The 24,284-nt window shown below is 48.3% G+C and overlaps 1 protein-coding gene across 1 annotated transcript in view; it reads left to right on the plus strand.

The window, feature by feature from the left end:
* LCT (lactase) overlaps positions 1 to 23,893 on the plus strand; it is a 49,122-nt gene extending 25,229 nt beyond the window's left edge. Inside the window, exons 7-17 of the mRNA XM_070768480.1 lie at positions 857 to 1,502; positions 2,664 to 4,211; positions 5,047 to 5,315; positions 8,683 to 8,973; positions 11,191 to 11,389; positions 12,984 to 13,186; positions 15,019 to 15,128; positions 16,736 to 16,870; positions 21,514 to 21,737; positions 22,546 to 22,773; positions 23,394 to 23,893. Coding sequence (XP_070624581.1) covers positions 857 to 1,502; positions 2,664 to 4,211; positions 5,047 to 5,315; positions 8,683 to 8,973; positions 11,191 to 11,389; positions 12,984 to 13,186; positions 15,019 to 15,128; positions 16,736 to 16,870; positions 21,514 to 21,737; positions 22,546 to 22,773; positions 23,394 to 23,611 — 4,071 coding nt within the window. The 3' untranslated portion in view covers positions 23,612 to 23,893. The remainder of the gene's footprint in view (positions 1 to 856; positions 1,503 to 2,663; positions 4,212 to 5,046; positions 5,316 to 8,682; positions 8,974 to 11,190; positions 11,390 to 12,983; positions 13,187 to 15,018; positions 15,129 to 16,735; positions 16,871 to 21,513; positions 21,738 to 22,545; positions 22,774 to 23,393) is intronic.
* Positions 23,894 to 24,284: the final 391 nt, after the last annotated feature.

A 24,284-nucleotide genomic window follows, 5' to 3' on the forward strand; every position in this document is an offset into this window, starting at 1 on the left:
GTAGACTTGTTATGCTCCACACACCCCTCCTTTGCCCAGTTTCTCACGGCGCTCCACCAAGGAACGATGCTGACTTTTGTAAGACCATGAGTTGAGTCTACGAACAGGTCCTGGTGGTGGTTTCTCTTCCTAGGTTTCATTAAGTAGAAAGGAGATCAGGCAGGCTAGAAAGACTTTTCCCCTCCTTTGTGTTAACTAAAATGGTCCCCACTTCCAACTAGTTGTCGGCTCGCTAGTCCCTAAGCCCTTACTGAGCACAGAGGCAGCACAGCACTGTGAGTGACGGTACAAGCCCGAGGCGGGACGGCCTGCGTCTACCCCTTGTCTGGATCTGCGTTCCTCACCTGTGTTGTAGAAATAGTATTTGCACTTGTCAGACAAGTGAGGATCACACGAGAGAAGCCATTAACCCTTGTCAGTGTGGTTGCGGTGCTATTGCTGATGATCTGACGGTGGTGTTGACTGCTTGTCAACACTTGTGGACATCGTTGCTGTTGGCCTGTGAGGCTATTGTCCATGTTGCTGATGTTGCTGGCACGGTGGTGTTGTCAACATTGTCCATGGCCCAGCCTCCTTTACATTGTTAGCATCAGTCTTCTCGGTGCTGTTGACATGATGTTTTGTTGATTTGTTGCCAGTGCGACGTAGGTGTTAACTTGTCGATGACTTGATGACATTGTTGACATCAATGTTGAATATTGATGTTGACATCGTCAGTCTTACTGCTTTTATTAACTTGCTACCATCATTCACCTCGGTGTTAACTTGCTAACATTGTTCTCATTGACTTGTTGCTGACTTGTGGGTGGTGCAGCTGTCACTAAGTCCTGTATTTCCTTCCTTCCTTCCTCACAAGGTGGCCCACATGGTCCTCAAGGCGCACGCCAGGGCTTGGCACCACTACAACAGCCACCACCGCCCACAGCAGCAGGGGCGTGTGGGCATCGTGCTGAACTCGGACTGGGCAGAACCCCTGTCCCCGGAGAGGCCTGAGGACCTGAGAGCCGCCGAACGCTTCCTGCACTTCATGCTGGGCTGGTTTGCACACCCCATCTTTGTGGATGGGGACTACCCGGCTGCCCTGAGGGCCCAGATTCAACAGATGAACAAGCAGTGCCCCAGTCCTGTGGCCCAGCTCCCTGAGTTCACCGAGGCAGAGAAACAGCTCTTGAAAGGCTCTGCTGATTTTCTGGGTCTGTCCCATTACACTTCCCGCCTCATCAGCAAGGCCCGAGGAGATACCTGCATCCCCAGCTATGATACCATCGGAGGCTTCTCCCAGCATGTGGACCCCACATGGCCCCAGACCGCATCCCCTTGGATTCGTGTGGTGCCCTGGGGCATAAGGAGGCTGTTGAACTTTGTATCCTTGGAATACACAAAAGGCAAAATTCCAATCTACCTAGCTGGGAACGGCATGCCCATAGGGGAGAGTGAAGACCTCATCGATGATTCCCTGAGAGTCGACTACTTCAACCAGTATATCAATGAGGTGCTCAAGGGTAAGAACATGGATATGCTGGTGATTGAGCACGGGTGGTACTTCATTAAGTCTTCAGAGTTTTGTTTTATGGGACAAAAAACGGTCTCCCATGGAAATGAAGCCAGAAAGTAGTGTTTGTAGTAATAGTCAGCTCTTCATTCATATCAGCCTCCTAACTCTCTCCCCAAAGGCCTTAAGTCTTTGCTTTTATATTCTTAGTCCCTACAGTGCTCCTTCTATGCTCTGCCCATCTGAGTCCTAACCATTCATCAAGCCTCATCATCTTTTTGTCGTTGTTCACAGCATGTGGCTTGCAGGATCTTAGATCTCTGACCAAGGATCAAACTCATGCCCCTTGAATTGGGAGCATGGAGTCTTAACCACTGGACCACCAGGGAAGTCCCCTCCAATCCTAATTCTAGATAAACAATTTATGTAACCTTACAGGCTTTGCCTTTATAAGCCTCCCCTATTTTATAGCAGAACACAATTCAAGTGCTTCTTAAATCGATGCCTTCTGGGCTGCAGTGCTCAGTTCAATCCAGTTGCTCAGTCGTGTCCGACTCTTTGTGACCACATGGACTACAGCATGCCAGGCTTCCCTGTCCATCACCAACTCCTGAAGCTTGCTCAAACTCATGTCCATTGAGCCAGTGATGCCATCCAACTATCTCATCCTCTGTCATCCCCTTCTCCTCCTGCCTTCAATCTTTCCCAGCATCAGGGTCTTTTCTGGGTCAGTTCTTCACATCAGGTGGCCAAAGTATTGGACTTTCAGCTTCAACATCAGTCCTTCCAATGAATATTCAGGACTGATTTCCTTTAGGATTGACTGATTTGATCTCCTTGCAGTCCAAGGGACTCTCAAGAGTTTTCTCCAACATCCCAGTTCAAAAACATCAATTCTTCACTGCTCGACTTTCTTTATAGTCCAACTCTCACATCCATACATGACTACTGGAAAAACCATGGCTTTGACTAGACAGACCCTTGTTGGCAAAGTAATGTCTCTGCTTTTTAATATTCTGTGTAGTTTGGTCATAGCTTTTCTTCCAAGGAGCATGGCTGCAGTGCTGAGAAACCCCAAATAAACACCTCTATTTGAAAAATAATAGCAGAGACTTTAGAACAATCAGAAACAGAGACTTTAAAGCAGTCCCAATTTTGTTTTTCTCCACAGCTATCAAAGAAGACTCGGTGGTTGTTCAGTCTTACATCGTTCGCTCCTTCATTGATGGCTTTGAAGGCCCTTCTGGGTATAGCCAGAGGTTTGGGCTGTACCACGTCAACTTCGATGACAGCAGCAGGCCAAGGACTGCCAGGAAATCTGCCTATTTTTTCACCAGCATGATCGAAAAAAATGGTTTCCTCAACAAGGTAGTAAAAAGACAGTCACCACCCAGCATAGCAAACGTCCCCCGGAAAATCAGAGCCTTCTCTTTTCCATCCGAGGTGCCCTCCAAGGCAAAAGTGGTCTGGGAGAAGTTCTCCAACCAACCCAAGTTTGAGAGAGATCTGTTCTACCACGGCACATTCCGCGATGACTTTCTGTGGGGCGTGTCCTCGTCAGCCTATCAGATTGAAGGAGCTTGGGACGCTGACGGCAAAGGCCCCAGCATCTGGGACAACTTTACCCACACACCAGGGAGCAACGTGAAAGACAATGCCACTGGAGACGTGGCCTGTGACAGCTATAACCACCTGGATGCCGACCTGAACATGCTCCAAGCATTGAAGGTGAAGGCTTATCGCTTCTCCATCTCCTGGTCTCGGATTTTCCCAACTGGGAGAAACACTTCTGTCAACGCACATGGTGTGGATTATTACAACAAGCTGATCAACGGCTTGGTGGAAAACAACATCTCTCCCATGGTGACCCTGTTCCACTGGGACCTGCCCCAGGCCCTGCAGGACATCGGAGGCTGGGAGAATCCTTTACTGGTTGACTTGTTCAACAGCTATGCAGACTTCTGCTTCCAGACCTTTGGTGACAGAGTCAAGTTCTGGATGACTTTTAATGAGCCCACGTACCAGGCCTGGTTGGGATATGGCTCAGGGGAATTTCCCCCAAATGTGAATGACTCAGGCAGTGGACCTTACCGGATTGGCCATGCAATCATCAAAGCTCATGCCAGAGTCTATCACACGTACGACGAGAAGTACAGGCAAGAGCAGAAGGGGGTCATCTCCTTGAGCCTCAGTTCCCACTGGGCAGAGCCCCAGTCGCTGGTCCCCAGGGACGTGGAGGCAGCTGACCGGATGCTGCAGTTCTCCTTGGGTTGGTTTGCCCACCCCATCTTCCGAAACGGAGACTACCCCGATGCCATGAAGTGGAAGGTGGGGAACAGGAGTGAACTGCAGCACTTGGCCACCTCCCGCCTGCCCAGCTTCACGGAGGAGGAGAAGCAGTACATCGCAGCTACTGCCGACGTGTTCTGCCTCAACACTTACTCCTCCAGGATTGTGCAACACACGACACCCAGGTTAAACCCACCCTCCTACACAAGTGACCAGGAGCTGCTGGAGTGGGAGGACACTTCCTGGCCTGCCACAGCCATGAACAGGGCTGCCGCCTGGGGGATGCGGAGACTGCTCAACTGGATCAAGGAAGAGTATGGGGACATCCCCGTTTACATCACTGAGAATGGAGTGGGGCTGACAGACCCCAAACTGGAAGACACCGACAGGATATTTTACCACAAAACCTATATCAATGAAGCTTTGAAAGGTATGTGAGGGTTCATGTTCCCCTTAGAGTCTCCCAACATCCGTATGTCAGGAGCCTTGGCAGAATGGAGTACAAACCATCAACAGGTCTCTCTTTTATACCCTGGTCCTTTAACTCTTTCCCTGTCTGAGGATACATATCCCTCTGGAATCTGAAAAAAAAGCAATGATCATCGCCCCAAATGTGCACACAGAGTCCCACAAGAGTATTTTCATTATTGACCAACTAGTGTGTGACAAGTACTATTCTAAGTGCTGGGGACACAGCAGGGAACAAAACAAACACCTTTATGCTGACAAGGAACTTATTATATTCTGGTAGATTCCATTTGTCAGGCTTCTCTGGTGGCTCAGATGGGAAGAATCTGCCTGCAATGCAGGAGCCCCAGGTTCTGTCCCTGGGTCACAAAGATCCCCTGGAGAAGGGAATGGCAATCCAATCCAGTATTGCCTGGATAATTCCATGGACAGAGGAGCCTGGTGCGCTACAGTTCATGGGGTCTCCAAGAGTCAGACACAACTGAGTGACTAGCACTGACTTTCAGGTTCCATGTACCCTAGAGGAATAACCTCTAAAGTGGGCTAAGACTCTTGAATTTCAGACATGTCCCTTTAGTCCAACAAAAGAATTTGATTTTGCAAAGATCAGCCATTAATACTTGTTATGGGGTTATCAGTATTAACAAAAAGATGGTCTATTATGGGACACATTACTTGTGTGTACAAGTTGGTGGTTGAAGACCGCCTGAAGTGAGGAGCCAGTACGTGGCTGCGCTTCTTGGGCCCTGACCCTCCTGGTATAAAGCTGTCCTCTGCCCTCTGTGCAATGTCCCCAGCCTACAGACTTGATGGTGTCAACCTTCGAGGATATGCTGCCTGGTCCCTGATGGACAACTTTGAGTGGCTGAATGGCTACACGGTCAAGTTTGGACTGTACCATGTTGATTTTGATGACGTGAACAAGTCTCGCACAGCAAGAGCCTCAGCCAGGTACTACACAGAGGTCATCACCAACAATGGCATGCCGCTGTCCAAAGAGGATGAGTTCCTATACGGACAGTTCCCCAAGGACTTCATCTGGAGTGCAGCTACTGCCTCATATCAGGTGAGGAGTTAACCATCTACATTAGATCTACTATGTGCCAGGCTCTGTCAGGGCTGCAGAGGGCAGACAGGAGCAGTGGATTTTCACAGACCTGTGGGCAGGAGGTACAGGTACTGCAGGGTGGGGATAAAGGGGCATCTGGGAGGCCCTCTTCCCAGACAGTCTGGCTTCTTCACATCCCCAAATTCAGGTGGACAAGTACAGTTAGAAGGGCCAGGCTGAGATAGGTGTTAGCAGGCCAGATGGAGCAGATGGAACCACGCAGAAACCCTTAGGCAAAGATGTGCAAATAAGAAGATTCTCAGCTGGATGCCTTCATTTCTTACCTAGTATCTTCCAAGCAGACAGTTTGATCAAAATGACTATCATGCGGACCCGGGCTTTTTCTGACGTCCTAATAACATGCCTTTACCTTATTCACGCTAAATGAATACTAATACTCACTAATACTAATACTCACTAATACTCACTAATACAGAAAATACGAGGGTTCACTTTTCCTCAGAGAAATGAAAGCTACAAAGTGAAGTGTGACTTGCCTAGGCAGCTAAGGGTGGGACTCTGCTTTACATCTCCTGCCTCCTTTCATTTCCTTTGATCCAGGAGTGGGGGCTCTGTATTCTCAATGTGGAACCTGGGCAGGGTCAGTGGTCTGAGCTGACCTGACTCTGGGTTGCTCAGCCCTTGAGTTTTTTCTAAGTGACCATAGCTGCTGAAACTGTTTCCAAGAAAGATGAGGGTAGCCCCACCAGATGACCAGACTACCATGATATAGTGACGTCTCAGACCAAGTTTTGCAGTGTCCAGACGTACGTTAGCTAAGCACACAAACATAGAAACTATTCATATGTCTTATTCCACTGCCTGGAAGAAACCGCAGTTCTTAGTCCTCTTTGGAGCTCTGGTCAACACTGAACATGAAAGGTTCATTGGAGGAAATGCCAAGATTTCAGAGACAGAATCCTGTTACTCTTACTTGAGGCAGACAGAATTCTCTGTAGAAAGGTTTCTCCAGCTGGGCCAACTGACATTTGGGGCTGGAGAACTCTGCTGTGGGCCCATCCTGTGCACCGTGGTCCGTCCCGTGAACCGTGGGCCCGTCCCGTGCACCATGGTCCGTCCCGTGCACCGTGGGCCCGTCCCGTGCACCGTGGGCCCGTCCCGTGCACCGTGGTCCGTCCCGTGCACCGTGGGCCGTCCCGTGCACCGTGGTCCGTCCCGTGCACCGTGGGCCCGTCCCGTGCACCGTGGTCTGTCCCGTGCACCGTGGGCCCGTCCCGTGCACCGTGGGCCCGTCCCGTGCACCGTGGGCCCGTCCCGTGCACCGTGGTCCGTCCCGTGCACCGTGGGCCCGTCCCGTGCACCGTGGTCCGTCCCGTGCACCGTGTGCCCGTCCCGTGCACCGTGGTCCGTCCCGTGCACCGTGGGCCCATCCTATGCACTATGGCTCCATCCTGTGCACCATGGGCCCGTCCCGTGCACCGTGGGCCCGTCCTGTGCACTATGGCTCCATCCTGTGCACCGTGGGCCCGTCCTGTGCACTATGGCTCTGTCCTATGCACCGTGGGCCCGTCCTGTGCACTATGGCTCCATCCTGTGCACCGTGGGCCCATCCTGTGCACCGTGGGCCCGTCCTGTGCACTGTGGCCCGTCCTATGCACTATGGCTCCATCCTGTGCACCGTGGGCCTGTCCCGTGCACCGTGGCCTGTCTCGTGCACTGTGGGATGTTTAGCAGCAAACCTGGTCTCTGCCCACTAGATGCCCGTAGACCCCTCTCCAGCTGTAACAACCAGCAATGTCTCCAGACATTGCTAAGTGTCTCCTCGGGGACAAATAGTCCCTGGGTGAGAATAGGCCATGGGTTTCTAGCTGGACTTATTCTAGGTCCAGGGAAAGGGTCTTATTCTAGGGCACGGGCTGCAGTCCTGAATTAGGTATCACTGTGACAGTTGATGAACGGTGATTTTTCTCAGTCCATCATTGCTTTTATATTTATTAGGTGGCATTCAACAGAAAGGTCGAGTTTTGTCGGTTTTATGTTTTATTTACATATAAATACATATTGATATGTATCAAAAGTATGGCCTCATGAAATTCTATTTTGTTCGGTGGGTTATACTTTTGTCATCATCAGTATGGAGATACTTAAATCGTCCCACATTTTGCCAGGTGGATGGTCCTTTAGCCAGAGCCTGTGTCCTTTTGACGTGGCCCATCGTTCTTTGAGCACTTTCCTAATTCTTTCCGGTACAACAAGATGTTCCAAGCATCTTCTGTACTTTCTGCCCCAGCCCTGTAATCAGCCATTTCTCTAATGAGCCCTGGTTTCTTTTATTGGATAAGGGCATCTAGAAATCAAGATCTAGGTCCTTGGTGTACTCACGGGTCATTACTTCTAGGCCCTCTAGAAGTGGACAGAGCGAGGAAATACATGTGTGCACACACACATATATCTACTTCTACATGCACCCACATCTTTATGTATGTTAAAAAAACACCTTGATACCTCCAGGTTCAATCCTACTCCACAAGGTTAATGCTCGCCTTCCCGCTTTTCATATTCATCTCTCTTTTCTCCAATGATGAGAAATCTAACTCCTAATATCCTCAACATAGTCACTTACTGTCTTAGTCGCCCTGCATTAACTAGTCTCCCAACCACCAAGCCATCTCCTCCACTCAGATGGACAGCAGCTAGCGCCTTCCCACTGCTCCAACGCCCTGCCACTCTCACAGGGGCCGTGCAGGCCAAGCCTGGATGAGCATTCTTGGTTAAAGCGCCACACTGCTTAGCCGCAGCCAGTCACGGAGTTTCACACCATACCCGTCCAAGTGTTTTATAGTGATTTATAGACACTACACATCTTGGACTACCTAAGCCCATGGGTAGGCATTTGCCCAGTGGCTTGTGGTCAGTTTGCCTGTAGATTAGGTGAAAGGAGGAAAAGGAAGCACAGAAACAGTGATACCCGTCCTGATTAGAAACTCTGCCTCCACGTCTGGCATCACTGGGATTTGTCTGACTGTGCTTGGGGTTAAGGCACATCAGATTGTTCATCGAAACATTTAATGAGCACCCGCCGTACACCAGACATTGCTGCACTGACAGCCGGGCCACCAAGGTGACAGATGCCACGTCTAGTCTTCCTAGTCTTGCTGGAGGGAAGCCAGTCAGCAGACACATAACTGCTCAGTGCAGTGTGATAGTCCCATGACGTTCAGAAAGTGTGTACAGGAAGCTGCAGGAGTTCAGAAATCGGGGGGAGCAGAGAAGGTGATGCTGACTTACGTCCTGACTCAGGACCCCCCACTGACAGGAAGGGCTTGACTACATGACTGACTTGACCATGTCTTGTCCTCTTAAGATCGAAGGTGCATGGAGAGCAGACGGCAAAGGACTCAGTATCTGGGACACGTTTTCTCACACACCCCTGAAGGTTGAGAACAATGACACAGGAGACGTGGCCTGTGACAGTTACCACAAGATCGCCGAGGACCTGGCCGCCCTGCAGACCCTGGGCGTGACCCACTATCGCTTTTCCATCTCTTGGACTCGCATCCTCCCCGACGGGACCAACAAGTACGTCAGCGAGGCGGGCCTGGACTACTACGTGCGGCTCATCGACACGCTGCTGGCCGCCAACATCCAGCCCCAGGTGAGGGGCCCTGAGCAGGCCTGGGCCAAGTCCACGAGAGGGAGCCGGCTGGGCTGGGGCGCACATCTCCTGGGAAAAATCAGTGCTCTTGCCAAGTCTAATTTTTGAGTTGTCTGTAAAGATTTTCCTTCTGTCCCTGACCACCCCCTCCCAGCTATCTATTCCCCTCCTTACAGGTGACCAGGGCTGCTGAGTCTTCACGTCCTTTTGGGTATCTGACCAGTGGGGCAATATGTGTGTGTGTGTGTGTATGCTTATTACCCTCCTTTTTCCTAATGGTACGATACACATAGTTTGATACTTTTTATTTACCAATAGTTCTTACAGGTATTTCCATATCCCTATGTGTTTTCCTCATTTGTCCTGTCTTTTTAGTTATGTGGAAACTGTACCTCACTTCTCTAGTCACTTCCCTATAAATGGACACTCTTCCCTGTTTTCACTCTTCTTCCTTTGTAACCAGCACTGCAATGAGTGTGTATGCATGCTAAGCTGCTTCAGTCGTGTCCAACCCTTCGCAACCCTATGGACTTCGGCCCACCAGGCTCCTCTGTCTGTGTAACTGCAGTTACATAATTACGCTAGGATAGACGTTTATAGGACATGGTCCTAGGAGAAGAACTGCTGAGGCAAAAGTTCGTGTGCTTTTAAGCTGTGAGTTCTTATGAATAATAAAGCTCATATGGGGGCTTCCTTTGCTGCCACCAGATCTTTTACGTTTTACCTGGGAGCCTAAGAACCCTTGGCCTTTTCTCCTGGGCCATCTATGATAAAGGGCCAGAGGGCACTAGCTCCAGGGGACTGCTGTGTCCTCCGCGGTAGTGATTGGAGATTACGTACGGCAGCCAGAGTATAGTCTCCGAATTATAACCCCCTTCTTCCCACCCCACGAAGCAGAGACTTTAACAAATCAAAGTGCTACCTGGGTGACTTCCCTGGTGGTCCAGTGGCTAAGACCCGAGCTCCCAATGCAGGGGGCCTAGGTTCAATCCCTGGTCACGGAACTAGATCCCACATGGCATACCTGAGTTCCCAGTGCAGCCAAATAAATAAATAAAAATAGATATTTAATTTCAAAGAGTGCTACCTGGACTCCTCACACTGCTAACACTGCAGGAATAAATTAGTCATGCAGCTTTATTACAGTGCGTGTGAGTGCCAGCTGTGATGGAGATGGGAGGGCCAGTGGCTGTCCTGTAGGACCCCAAGATCAGGGGGAATTTATGTCCATTACACACAATTCAGAGAGAACACAACTCAGGGCTAAATTATTTTGTGGTTCTTATTTTTTTAAATAGGGTTTAAGCTTTTATTTATTTATAGATCTTAAACTTTTATTTATTTTTGGTTGCATCACATGGCTTGTGGGATCTTAGTTCCCTAACCAGGGAATGAATCTGGGCCCTGGGCAATGAAAGCTCAGAGTCCTAACCACTGAACCATCAAGGAATTCCCTGTAGTTCTTAAGGACATTGAGACAAGGCAGAAAAGTAATATGGCCATAAAAACCTTCGAGGAGGTGTGGATCTTAAAAAAAGAAGAGAATTTGGGTGGGTGCATAGGCAGGGAAAGGGCACTTTAGGGAAAGGGAAAGACTGGGTCTGAGCTGAAGACGGTTGACAACTCAGTGGAGACCCCGGCATGGGGGTGTGTCAGGAGCATCAAGGGGAGACCCGGGGGAAGAAAGGCCACCACATGGGTGTGGCCAGAGGGGCCCGTCTCCAGCAAAGGGCTCCCACTCCAAGGAAGAGCCTCCAGACACATTAGAAGTCCTTGGGGATGCCCCTTGACAAGCAAAATGCCTCCCTCCTGAAACCGTCAGAGCATTCTATCCAGGAGGTTCTGAAGCTCTAGCATTTCTGATCCTTGATTACAGTCATAGCTAACATTTGCCAAAGAGCTGGCAGGATGTCAGTCACTTTTCCTGTCCTCTGCTGTGTGAATTAGGCCTCACAGTGATTCTGGGACATGGAGGTCTTACTGCCTGGTAGTTGGCAGAGCTGAGACTCAAACCCAGGCTTCTCTGATCCAGATGTATGAACTTTTCTCGCACTTCAGCTCTACTGTCCTATCCTTCCTGCCAAAGAAACTTTGAAGCTTTTTTGTCTCATCATTCATTCTCATTCTTAGCAACAGACATTTATGTTGGCGCGTAGAGCATCAGTGGGCTCCCATGAAAAGTAGGTTGGTGGAAATGCTGGTCTTGCGTTTTCACAGGTGACTATTTACCACTGGGACCTGCCCCAGGCACTCCAAGATGTTGGGGGCTGGGAGAATGAGACAATTGTACAGCGGTTTAAGGAGTATGCAGAGGTGCTGTTCCAGAGGCTGGGGGACAAGGTGAAGTTTTGGATCACACTGAACGAGCCCTACGTCGTTGCTTACCAGGGCTACGGCTACGGGACGGCAGCTCCAGGTAAAAGTCTCAGATCCCACTGGTCGGCAATTGGAGGGTGGTTTTCTCAGCACCACTGACATGAAATCCAGGTGGCCCTGGAGGAGGTGGCCAGTAAAGCCCCAAGGCAATGCCTCAGAATTCCTGCCTCCCCCACCGCCCCATTCTGACACCACTTCTGCTGAACATGAACCTCACATCTCAAACCACCAAATGGCTTTTTTGCTCTGTGCATCTGATCTGCCTCTGATAGGAAGCTCCCTGAGATCAAGGGTGCAAACTAATTGATACAGGAAAGGATAGTATATCAGACCGTACAGACCCACAGTGGGGTTTTGTTTTGTTTTGTTTTGGCAACTCCCCAAATGCCAAAGTTCCCAGTATTTGATTTGGCTGACCTGGGCATAACCTGATGTTGGCATCCCACTTAGTGTGAAATTTCAAAAAATTCTGCTGCAGATGTATCAATGTCTTTAATTATGGAGAGCTGTCCTGAACCCTGCTGGGGTCATATGTAAATATGTTATATGCAACTTATTACTTTTCTAAGACACAGAAACCTTTTAATTTCTAAATATATCAAACTCTGAGTTGTTTTTTTTTTTTTTTAACAGAAGTATAATTGACTTACAATGTTGTATTCCTAAGACTTTTAAATAAGGAATTGTGGACCTGTCATTGTCCCTTGAGAACCCTCTGATTTTCCTTTTCTCTAACTCTGAGCCTTAGAGAGTAAATTCTTGTTCATTTCTGTGATTTCTTGGGATTATGTGTCCCAGCTGGGAAGAGCCATGGGGAGATCTGCTTCGACTCATTATCAGATGCATCAGCCGTTGGTCCTTGGTTGACGTTTTGGTTTTTTGTTCCTCCAACACATGAGAGGCTGCCTCTCTCATAACGTTTGCTCTCGAGGAATCTGTGTCAGCGGCTTCCACCAACTATACGCTCCAGCTCTTTCACAGTGGGTCCCCGAAGAGAGTCAGGATGCCAGCCCTTGAGGCACACACTCTTCCAGGTACTCTGCCCGAGCCATGTGAGCCACTCTGTGGGTGAGGGGTATAGAAACCAACAGCAAGTGCCTTCTCTTTGCCAGACACAGTGCTTCTGGGCGCTTCACACACATGCTATTCACAAGAAGTCTGTATTGCTCATTTTGTAGAGGAAGAAACAGAAAGGCTGAATTACTCACCCAAAGTTACATGGTCAGCCAGGAAGAAGTGGAGCCAGGATCTGAATTCCATTCTTCCTCAAGAAAAAATCTACAGTCTTTCTCCCAAACACCAAGAGGCCATCTATCGGCAGAAAGTGATATTCTTAGCCACATTTATTCTTGTGCTGGGTCTTCATTGCTGTAGTTGCAGATTGAGGGCTACTCTCTAGTTGGGGTACGTGGGACTCTCATTGCAGTGGCTTCCCTTGTAGCTCTCAGCTCTAGGTGCATGGGCTCAGGAGTTATGGCGCACAGGCTTAGTTGCTCTGAGGCACATGGGATCTTCCTGGACTGGGGGGTCAAACCCATGTCCCCTGCATTGGCAAGTGGACTCCCAACCACTGGACCACCAGGGAAGTCCTGGCCACATTTATTCTTCACTGACGTCTATGTCTGCATTTCCAGGGATCTCCTTTAGGCCCGGCACTGCCCCCTACATTGTTGGCCACAACCTGATAAAGGCTCACGCTGAGGCCTGGCATCTGTACAATGACGTGTACCGTGCCCGGCAAGGTGGCGTCATCTCCATCACCATCAGCAGCGACTGGGCTGAGCCCAGAGACCCCTCCAACCAGGAGGATGTGGAGGCAGCCAAGAGATACGTTCAGGTCAGATTTTCCTCTGGGTGTTGTTTTTGCTCCTTCTCTTTTCCCCTCCTGTCATGATCTAATGAAAACAGAAGTAGACTGTGAAACAAAGATTAAGGATCTAGGCTTTGTTTTGCTATTACCTTATTTTGTGCACTTGGGAAAATCATCTAACCTTTTAATATCTTAGTTTTCTTGTCTTTAAAATAGACGTGACCTAACTACCCCACAGCTTTGCTGGAATGAAAGTTCTTTGGGGTTGAGTTTTCTTTCAAGTCTTAAAAAATCAGTTATACATGCAACTCTTACTGGATGCAACATTGGCTTGAGACTAAAAAATAGAAATTCAGCCTCTTCAGTCTGTGGTTTGACTATAGGACAGGGCTGCAATGTCACACTTCACCTCTAGGTGTCACTGTCTGATTTTACTTACTCTGCCTAAGACTTCCTTAAATTGAAGTTCTGTGAAACTCATCAGCGCCCCTAATTTTCTAATTCCATGAGTTTAATATAAAGACTTGCATCTTTTGGTCATGGAATTTTGCTCTTAGGAAGTAGAGACACAAGTAAGCAGGTGCCAACATGGCCCGCCTTATTTCAGTCTGGGTCCCTGAAAGGAGAAAGAGAGAACAGCCCTCTTCAGGCATAGCTTGTCCCCGGCTCCTGTTACTGTCTCTGAAAGGTTGGAAGGTGCCCTCTTCATGTTTCAGGATCAGGAAAGAAAGGCAAGCATCTCTCTCTCCAGACTGCTCCCACGTTTGGCCCTGAGGAGACCATGCAGCCTGGCATTTCTGAAAGGACACCAATGGCCTTGGTTTGCCAAATCCTTCACAAAGGAACTTGACAAAAGTGGTCAAATGAATTAAGTGCAAATGAGAATTTAATGTCCCCATTTGGTAGTCAGCTTGTGGGGTGTGGGGGAGGCCTAGGACCAAAATTAAGGTATTCCCTCATTTCAGATGCACAGAACTGATGAATTAGAGCTATAATTCATTTTCGGAAATCAAAAACAAACCTGCAGAAATGTCACGCTGTAGTCTCATCATCAGTCTGTCAGTGAGCTGTGATCCTGCAGCCCAGGACAGTGATCTGCACACCCTCTCATGAATTCAGCTTCCCCAGAAACCCAATTCCTCACCTCCCAGTGAACTGAAGCTTCTTTTACTGGAGCGAGTATCTTCTAAACCTCATCTTTGGCTGAAAATGGAAGGCTGCTCTCACTCCACATTCCAGGCAGCAGCCAGCAGTTGCAGGGAGGATGTGAGGAGAAAAGCCTCTCAGGACCCACAGCATCACAGCACTGAAGTGCCGTGTATACCCTGTGAGGGTTAAGGGTGGCCTGAACCTTACTTAAGAAAACAAACAGGAAAGTTCCCATTTTAGGGCTGCAAGTCCAAAGCCCATGAAGAACTGCCCTTTGCCTGGGTAACCAGGAGAGCCTCGCATCTCTGCTCGCCCTAGAAGGTTCTGATGGGTCCTTCGGCATTAGACCTCCTCTGTGGTCAGTGAGGGAATCAGGGCCTGGAGGCTTGGAGTCTCTCCCCGTCTTGGGCCCGGCCCTCCTAAGGGCAGCCAGGCAGGATCTAGCAGGCCCAGGGCTCAGTTCAGTTCACATCCCTCCAGCTGCAGTGGGTAGGAACACAGCCCTGCCCATAGTGAACTCCCAGCACGGTGACAAGACCCATGGGCATTTAAACTGCAACATGGGAACAGACTTAGAAGAAGGGCAAGTTTAAGACTGGGGTGGGGAGAAGGAGGCCTGAGGTCAGTGACTCCTGGGCAGGGAGCCTGCTGTCTCCTGTGGGCCTACCTGTTAATGCCAACGCTGACTGTCCCTCCAACCCCTACTGCAGTTCATGGGAGGCTGGTTCGCACATCCGATATTCAAGAATGGGGATTACCCTGAGGTGATGAAGATGCGGATCCGTGACAGGAGCTTAGCGGAAGGCCTCAACAAGTCTCGGTAGGTCCTGGTGCCACGCCCTCAGCCACTGAGGCTCCTGGGTGGCTGGCACAGGTGCTGTTGGGGTTGGAGAGGAGTGTCTTAGGCAAGTTACTGTCTGAGCTTCCATGCATGCTGGAAAGACAACACGAGTGTGTATGTGGAGCTCTCAGCCCCGGACAGGCACGGCTCTGACAAAGGCAGTTGCTCTTGTTATTCTTTAGAATAGGCAGGCCATCTGGGGCACCCACTTCTTAGTGACCCACTGGCTCCCTCTTTGAGCCTCCTATAGCCCAGCTGTGAGGATTAAGTAATCCACCCCAACCCTTACATCATGCATGTGCTGGCCTGGTTAGGGAAGTCCTGCTGAGCCAAAAGGTCTGATCTGTCGACCCTGGTCTCCAACCAGCAAGCGAGTGCTCCAGTTCCTCAACACAACCGTGCTGAAGCACCTACTGTGTACCAAGGCCGGTGCCAGGCCCAGCAGGGTCCACAGAGAGGGGATTCTAAGTATGGCTTCCTCAGGTGCTGACACACCAGCTGGAAAGACAGTGACCTTCATCACTCCAGGGAATTCTATTCCCCAATTTCTTCATGCGTTGAAGACTCAGATGAGATCAGGGCAGGCTGGGTCGACCCAGGAGACCCCCTGGACAAGACAGGATATCGGCTGACTGGGCCTTGACAATGAACAGCACTGGGGAAAGCAGAAGGCTTTCGATCCAAGGGAAAGGGTGTGAGCACCGGCCTAGAGGTAGGAGTGAGTGGAATGCTGCAATTGGGGACACTGGCCCAGCAGCAGGGAGAGCCAAGGCCGCGTGGCAGAGCGACTGGAGGCTGGCACAGGTGCTCAGTCTTGAAGCCACAGGATCTGAGAAGCCCTTGCTGGCTCCTGAGCAGGGAAGTAAAAGGTATGGCAGCGGTGGTGTGGGGAACTTGGGCCTTAGTTTTGCCCCAGTATTTCAGAAACTCCAGGAAGTAAGGTTCTTTCCTAGGTTAATGGTAGCAGGAAGGTCAAAATGAAGTGTCAGGGCCTAAGCAGGGCATTCTCTCAGCAACCCTAAACCAGCAGCATGTGGTCAGGATCTGGGAGAGGGGAACCTCTAAGTGCTGCACACAAGGGCATGTTAATCACATCACACAGAAAAGTCTAAGAATACATGGAAAAAATGTAAATATGTATAGAAATAAGTCACACAGCAGAGACTGGCACAACATTGTAAATCACCTATATTTCAATTTTTAAAAATATATATGGAAAATGTTCTCCTAGATGTTTAAAAAGAAAGGGCAGTAAAATCATGAGAGCAGAAAAGTCCAGATCTCAAAAGGTCGATTTGTAAAAGCATTTCCCCTACTTGTAAGGACAGACTTTGGAGAAAAGAAGCATGTCTAAACAAACCACAGTAAAAACTTAAAATCAGAAGAGAGGGTCTGTGAGGGAGGTGAGGTCTGTGTTCTGGTGGAAGGAGGCTCAGGCGCTTTTGGCAGCACCTGGGAAGGGCTCTCCTGGCTCCTGGTCAGCTGCCCGTGGGCACCTCAGGTACCTGAGTTTAGAGCCCTCCACCAGCCCTGCCCTAAGAGTCTCTTCCCAAAGCCCCACGCCTTTAATGACTCCTCCCGCCCAGGCTCCCTGAGTTCACGGAGAGTGAGAAGAGGAGGATCAACGGCACCTACGACTTTTTTGGGTTCAATCACTACACCACTGTCCTGGCCTACAATTTAAACTATGCCTCTTGGATCTCTTCCTTCGATGCAGACAGGTAAGTAAGGGCAGCTGGAACAATCTTTGGGAAAGATAGCAAAATGCCCTCTTACTTAGAGGCCTGTACAGCCTCTGAAACCGCCTCCTGATGCTATGTATCCTGGGGTTTGCAAGACAAGCCCCAACTCCTGATATACACCTCTATCAGTCAGACAGTTATACAGGCTAGGATTTCCAAGATGCTTTTCATTAAAGCAGACAGGCTTAGAGTTTTTAAAAATAACTAAGATTTTCAGTTCAGTTCAGTCGCTCAGTGGTGTCCGACTCTTTGAGATCCCATGAATCTCGGCACACCAGGCCTCCCTGTCCATCACCAACTCCCGGAGTTCACTCAAACTCACGTCCATCGAGTCAGTGATGCCATCCAGCCATCTCATCCTCTGTCGTCCCCTTCTCCTCCTGCCCCCAATCCCTCCCAGCATCAGAGTCTTTTCCAAAGAGTCAACTCTTTGCATGAGGTGGTCAAAGTACTGGAGTTTCACCTTTAGCATCATTCCTTCCAAAGAACTCCCAGGACTGATCTCCTTCAGAATGGACTGGTTGGATCTCCTTGCAGCCCAAGGGACTCTCAAGAGTCTTCTCCAACACCACAGTTCAAAAGCATCAATTCTTCGGCGCTCAGCTTTCTTCACAGTCCAACTCTCACATCCATACATGACCACTGGAAAAACCATAGTGTCTCTGCTTTTTAATATGCTATCTAGGTTGGTCATAACTTTCCTTCCAAGGGGTAAGCGTCTTTTTTATATATATGTTTTTTCATCAGATTTTTCTCACTTATCAGATGTATTTCAGTTAAAATAATTTTCTTTTTTCCCTTTGAGGGTAAAAGTTAAACTATTTCTCTATTACAATAATGTATGTTCACAGTAGAAACATTAGAAAGCAAGAAGAGAAAATTCTTGTCATTCAGAAGTGTATATATGTGTATAGGTATACTACCTCTCTCTATATATGATATATATATTATACATAGTTTATATAGTATGTCAGAAATTTCATACAGGAATATATTACAGAAAAACAGGATTACACTTATGCACAGTATCTCTTCCTTTTTAAAAATTTCTAAATATCTAATATTGAGACATTTACAAAGACATTGTCATTTTATTTAATAACATCTAATACTTACAAAGACATTGTTATTTTATTCCCCATCTCAAGAGGAAAGGTGCCTGGGTCCAGCCCCGGTGGATCCAGGGAATTCGAAGCGGGGATGGCGTCGGCAAGGATCAGGAAACAACTGCTTAATTAAACGTTAATTAAGGATATAGAGTAATAGAATAAGGATAGCTCAGTGAGGAAATTCAGTGGAGAAAAGAGGCTGAATAATTCAGCCAGAAGGTGAGAGAAAGAACGACATGGGGAGACCAAGTTTTGGTGAACAAGGCCCGCACTTTATTTTTCAAAGTAGTTTTTATACCTTAAGTTATGCATAGAGGATAATGGGGGAAGGGGTAGAGTCATGCAGTAAGCCAGGCTTTCTTCCTGCAAACTTATCATATGCAAAAGTTTAGGTGATTTGCATCATCTTCTGGCCTGGAGGCCTGTTAACATTTTAAGACCCTTTCTTCAGAAAATGTATTTTTCTCTAAAGGTGATTAGTCAGGCGCCACCCTCCAAAAGCATTAAAGTTGCATTCCTATAGGGCAAAAGTGTGGTGGGCTGTAACAAGAAAAAGAATTAACGCAAGGGTCCAAGGTTACAAACATTAAAGCTACTACTTACACCAATTATATTAATCAATACACTGCCAGGGACACAGCAGGTAAGGGATATGGAGACTTAGCAGCAAACATTGGCCCAACAAGTGAAAAACCCTTCACCAATACAATTTCTAATCAATCTTTTAACTGCTCAAAGGAATCTGTATTTAGACAGTTTAGAACATCTCATGCCTCTCACAGTTGGGAGGCTCTGAACAATCACATGTGGCCGGAAAAACCTATTCAGGCAGGCTAGAGGACTTCCGAAGGAGTTTGTAGGTTGAAACACTGTCACACCCAGGAACTTTATTAACTGGAGCTATAAGTCAACTCTTTTTTCAGAGCGAGGTAGTGGGGGACAGTCCCCCCCTGCCTGTAAAGTCAGAGGTGTAGGTGAAAGCACAAAGCAGAAAGTAGGCAGGCTCTGGTTTGGGGGTAGATGCTCGAGAATTTCCAGGGGGACTCCTGAGGCTCGATCCCACCTTTGCGTATGCCGAACCTCCTTCCTCATGACCTTTGCCATGGGTGGAGTTCCTCACACTGGCTCCTGGCAGTGATAGAATTCCAGTTGAGCTATTCCAGATCCTGAAAGATTATGCTGTGAAAGTGCTGCACTCAATATGCAATATGCTGGGAGATGGCTCCCGGCAGAAAGGTTTAATATTCCAACATTCATTGTCTTCTGTAGGGTTTTTTTTTCTCCTGTAGACATTCCTTATTAGATTAAGAAAGCTTTTTTGGTCGGGTTTTGTTTTTGCTTTGTTTGGCTGTGCCACGCGGCATGCAGGATCTTAGTTCCCCCTGCAGTGGAAGTGCGGAGTCCTAGCCACTGGACTGCCAGGGAAGTCCCTTTTGTTCCTTTTCTGACAAGCACCTTTCCACATCAGTAGCTGTGAATCTGTCCGGAATCTCTGGAAACAACTGCCGACATCCCCATTCATCCTCCAACCAGCAGAGTCAGGCTTGCCGAGAGGGGCTGAGGTGGCGCCCTGCTGGTTCCTGCACCCACTCGACTGCTACCTCACCGGTCCTGGGACTGTCTTCCCAGGCGCCTGTGCTCAGCTTATGAAATGTCCCACGTTCAGTTCAGCTGAACAAGATAAATCCAGCTGCTGGTAAAAGTTTTTTTTTTTTTTAATTGAAGGACCGTGAATGTTAAATATCTAAATGGCTGGTCCTTATAATGAAATGCATGAGCCTGTGCCTCCCCTGGTGGCACACCTTTGGCACAATGTGATACCCTCTCTTTGCCCATCACTGGAGAGAGAAATAGGGTCTTGGGCACTTAAGGCAGGTCCTAGCGTATCTACCCCATCATCACACTAATGGGGGCCCAAATATTCGTTCCTGTGGGTGTACCACCTGTTGACCACACATAGGTGACTCAAGGGAGCCCCTTTCTGAAGACCTAGCACTCGCACTCCGTGGGAGTACCAGCACCCTTCCACGTCTAGTGTGAGGTGTGGCCTGTTACCGAGTGGCTTGGAGAGTTAGGTCCATGAGCAAGTCCATTCCTGTGTACTGGTGGAAAGCTAGACCAGAGAGTTTAGGTGGCCCATCCAAAGTTACACCAGCACTGATTGATGTCACTACAACCAGTGAAAAGAGAAAAGCAAAGTAATGCTCAGAATTCTCCAAGCCAGACTTCAACAGTATGTGAACCGTGAACTTCCAGATGTTCAAGCTGGATTTAGAAAAGGCAGAGGAACCAGAGATCAAATTGCCAACATCTGCTGGATCATTGAAAAAACAAGAGAGTGCCAGCAAAACATCTACTTTATTGACTATGTCAAAGCCTTTGATTTTGTGGATCACAACAAACTGTAGAAAATTCTTCAAGAGAGGGGAACACCAGACCACCTGACCTGCCTCCTGAGAAATCTGTATGCAGGTCAAGAAGCAACAGTTAGAACTGGACATGGAACAACAGACTGGTTCCAAATCAGGAAAGAAGTACGTCAAGGCTGTATATTGTCACCCTGCTTATTTAACTTATATGCAGAGTACATCATGAGAAACGCTGGGCTGGAACAAGCACAAGCTGGAATCAACATTGCTGGGGGAAATATCAATAACCTCAGATATGTAGATGACACCACCCTTATGGCAGAAAGTGAAGAAGAACTTTCACTTTGATGAAAGTGAAAGAGGAGAGTGAGAAAGTTGGCTTAAAACTCAACATTCAGAAAATGAAGATCATGGCATCTGGTCCCATCACTTCAAAGCTAATAGATGGGGAAACAATGGAAACAGTGAGAGACTATTTTAGGGGGCTCCAGGATCACTGGTGGTAAGTGCAGTCATGAAATTAAGATGCTTGCTCTATGACCAACCTAGACAGCATATTAAAAAGTAGAGACATTACTTTGTCAACAAAGGTCTGTCTAGTCAGAGCTATGGTTTTTCCAGTAGTCATGTGTGTAGTGTGAGTTGGACCATAAAAGCTTAGCACTGAAGAATTGATGCTTTTGAACTGTGGTGTTGGAGAAACCTCTTGAGAGTCCCTTGGACTGCAAGGAGATCCAACCAGTCAGTCCTAAAGGAAATCAGTCCTGAATATTCATTGGAGGACTGATGCTGAAGCTGAAACTCCAATACTTTGGCCACCTAATGTGAAGAACTGACTCGTTGGAAAAGACCCCGATGTTGGGAAAGATTGAAGGCAGGAGGAGAAGGGGACAACAGAGGATGAGATGGTTGAATGGCAACAGCAATTCTGTGGACATGAGTTTGAGTAAGCTCCGGAGTTGGTGATGGACACAGAAGCCTGGCGTGCTGCAATCCATGCGGTTGCAAAGAGTCAGACACGACTGAGCGACTGAACTGAAGAGTCAAAAGGTTGTTTTTTAGTAAAAATCTTGTTCATGCTTTGTGCAGAGGGTCTCTTGGGATTTATAAACTGACACCTAATCCCTAGTGTTTGAATTTGCAGGGGAGTGGCCTCCATCACAGACCGCTCCTGGCCAGACTCCGGCTCCTTCTGGCTGAAGATGACCCCTTTTGGCTTCAGGAGGATCCTGAACTGGTTGAAGGAGGAATACAACAACCCCCCGATCTATGTCACAGAGAACGGAGTCTCCCATCGGGGAGAAGCAAACCTCAATGACACTGCAAGGATCTACTACCTCCGCAGCTACATCAACGAGGCACTCAAAGGTATGACGGGCCTACCTCTTCCTCTGTGTGCACCTTTTATTGTTGGAAACGTCTAACGTCTGCAGCCGATAGCGCACCCACGAGTCTCAGATGAGAAAGATGAGCCTTCTACCTCCTTTTGGGTTTAAGCCTTTTTGGGGGGCTGCACACTAAGATTTTTCCTTCTTAAAGCTCAGCAAGCAAAACCCTGCACCCGAGTTCCTGGCTTGCCCTTTTCTCTGAGCCTCCGGTGTCCATGTCCCTGAAAAGCAGCGCCCTCTTGTGGACAGTCTGGGCAGGGCCCAGGAGGAATGGGCTGGAGAGATTGTATGATCTTTTGTTCCCCAAGCAGAAGTCTGAGACCCTTACAGCTCAGCAGAACCACCAGGGATGGGACTATGACAGGGGAATGTAAGTAATGCTGAGTAAAAGAAAGTGAGCAACGCAGCAGCAAAGAGAAACAAGTAGAAAATCTTATTCCAGATAAAATCTTTCCCAAGGGTCCCTTGAGACTCTGCCCAAGACCAGTATCCTAAGATGTGAAGACGATGATAGCTGACCCAGCACAGTTAATTTAGTCTATACATGTTCCTGGCTCCCGATCAGGGTTGAGCCTGTCTAGAAAAATGCAGATGGCTCTGTGGTAACACCCACAGGGGACCAGCTAATGATTCCTTTGTGCAGGGTGGGCTGCTCTCTCCAAGAGCTGAAAAAAGCTCCCTTGACCTGCAAGTGGGGACTGTGGGAGCACTGTGGGCAGGCCCGGGCCCGGTGGAGAGGGGCTTAGCCCATCAGAGCAGCTCATGCTGGGGCCTCTGTCTTTGAGCAGCTATGCAGGATAAGGTGGACCTTCGAGGATACACGGTTTGGACTCTGATGGACAACTTCGAGTGGGCCACCGGCTTCTCAGATAAGTTTGGTTTGCATTTTGTGAACTATACTGACCCTGCTCTGCCAAGGATCCCCAGAGAGTCAGCCAAGGTCTACGCCTCCATAATCCGGTGCAGTGGCTTCCCCGACCCTGCTGCAGGGCCACATCCTTGTCTTCAGCAAGAAGGTGAGCTGTGGTTCTGGGATGGACAAAGCCAGAGGAGGAAGGGCAAATGGGCCTTTCTCAGTCCGTTTTCTTCTAGTTTATTGCCAGCCCTCTCTGCCTCTCCATCCCCTTCATTCATTCAACCAGTATTTTCTTTTTCTTTGAATGCTCCAGACATTTCAGGATGGAACAAAGGAATTAAGGGCTAAAGTTACATCTAGAAACCAGGCCCTGGCCTGGAAACAGCAATTTTAGATTCTTTCCCCAGCCCTACCATTAACTTGTTATGTAACCTTAGGCAAGAAATGAGTCAAATGCTGCGCCAAGGCCAGGATCAAAGAGTGACTAAAATATTGTGCCTGGCATTGTAAGGTGCCCAAGATTTGCTGAATGACTGACAAAGTATAAATTACTATACAAATTGAGACAATTATCCAGTATAGGTTTTACTCTAATTGCTGAAAGATGCTTAAAACTGCATGACTTCTCTCATAACTCACGAAAAGGATGTGCACAGTCACCTCCGTGATGTGCTGACCCTGGATACAGGGTAGCTTCTCTCCAGCAAGGATCTGGCTTGCGCTTAATAATCTAGGTCAACATGATCCAATAACTCCATATCGCCTGTTGTCCTCTCCTAGATGCTGAGCCCACCGCCAGCCCCGTGAGACAGAACATTCAGTTCCTGGGCCTCAGGCTGAGTACGACGGAAGCCCAGACAGCGCTTAATGTGCTCTTTGCTTTCATGCTTCTTGGAGTCTGTTGTGTTGCACTTCTGTCCTACAAGTATTTTAAGCGTTCCAAGCAAAAGCACACACAACCAGGTGAACAGGAATTGAGCCACAGGTCTTCATTCTGACCCAGAAGTTACCACCTCCTCCAGTTCTCCTCCTAGTTTCTCTGCAAGTCTTTGCCACCCCCAGGACCACTGAGGATCTAATACTCTGTCTATAACAGACTTTATAAAAATCTCTGCACTCTTAAAACACTAATCTTGAAGGATTTCAAGTCCCTGATTAAAATGGAAGTATCCCCACCTTGCCCCCATATCAGGAATTCATCTGGGCATTAGAAGCCCCTGCGAGTGGCTCCTGTGGAAATACGCAGTTACTGAACTCAACTACTAGGTTCTGTGAGTCATTTAACTGAGCTGTTTTAATTTTCAGAGATTTTTAAAGGTGGAAACATTAGTAAAAACCATAGCAATCCTTTTCATGAAAAGATAACCGCTAGGTCATCTCCTGCTTTCTTTAAGTTCCCTCCTAGCCTCTCTTACCTTCTGTTTCTCAGAACCTGAAAAAGATGCTCTTAATGGTGTCCTGTCTCCTACGGGTGCTTCTCCTCAGAAGACGGGTTCCATAGCAGTTATGAACATCCCCGTTCACAGCTTCATCACATTAATCCTCTGCTATTGGCTTCCGGAGGCCAGAGGACCATGTCTCAGTGTCTCCGGCAAGTACATTTTTGGAGACAGGACAGAGGGAAGCACACCCACTACATCTGTATGTTTATTCACAAAACATTCAGAGAAG

The sequence above is a fragment of the Bos indicus genome, chromosome 2 (assembly GCF_029378745.1).
Source record: "Bos indicus isolate NIAB-ARS_2022 breed Sahiwal x Tharparkar chromosome 2, NIAB-ARS_B.indTharparkar_mat_pri_1.0, whole genome shotgun sequence".
In the NCBI taxonomy this organism is placed as follows: domain Eukaryota; kingdom Metazoa; phylum Chordata; class Mammalia; order Artiodactyla; family Bovidae; genus Bos; species Bos indicus.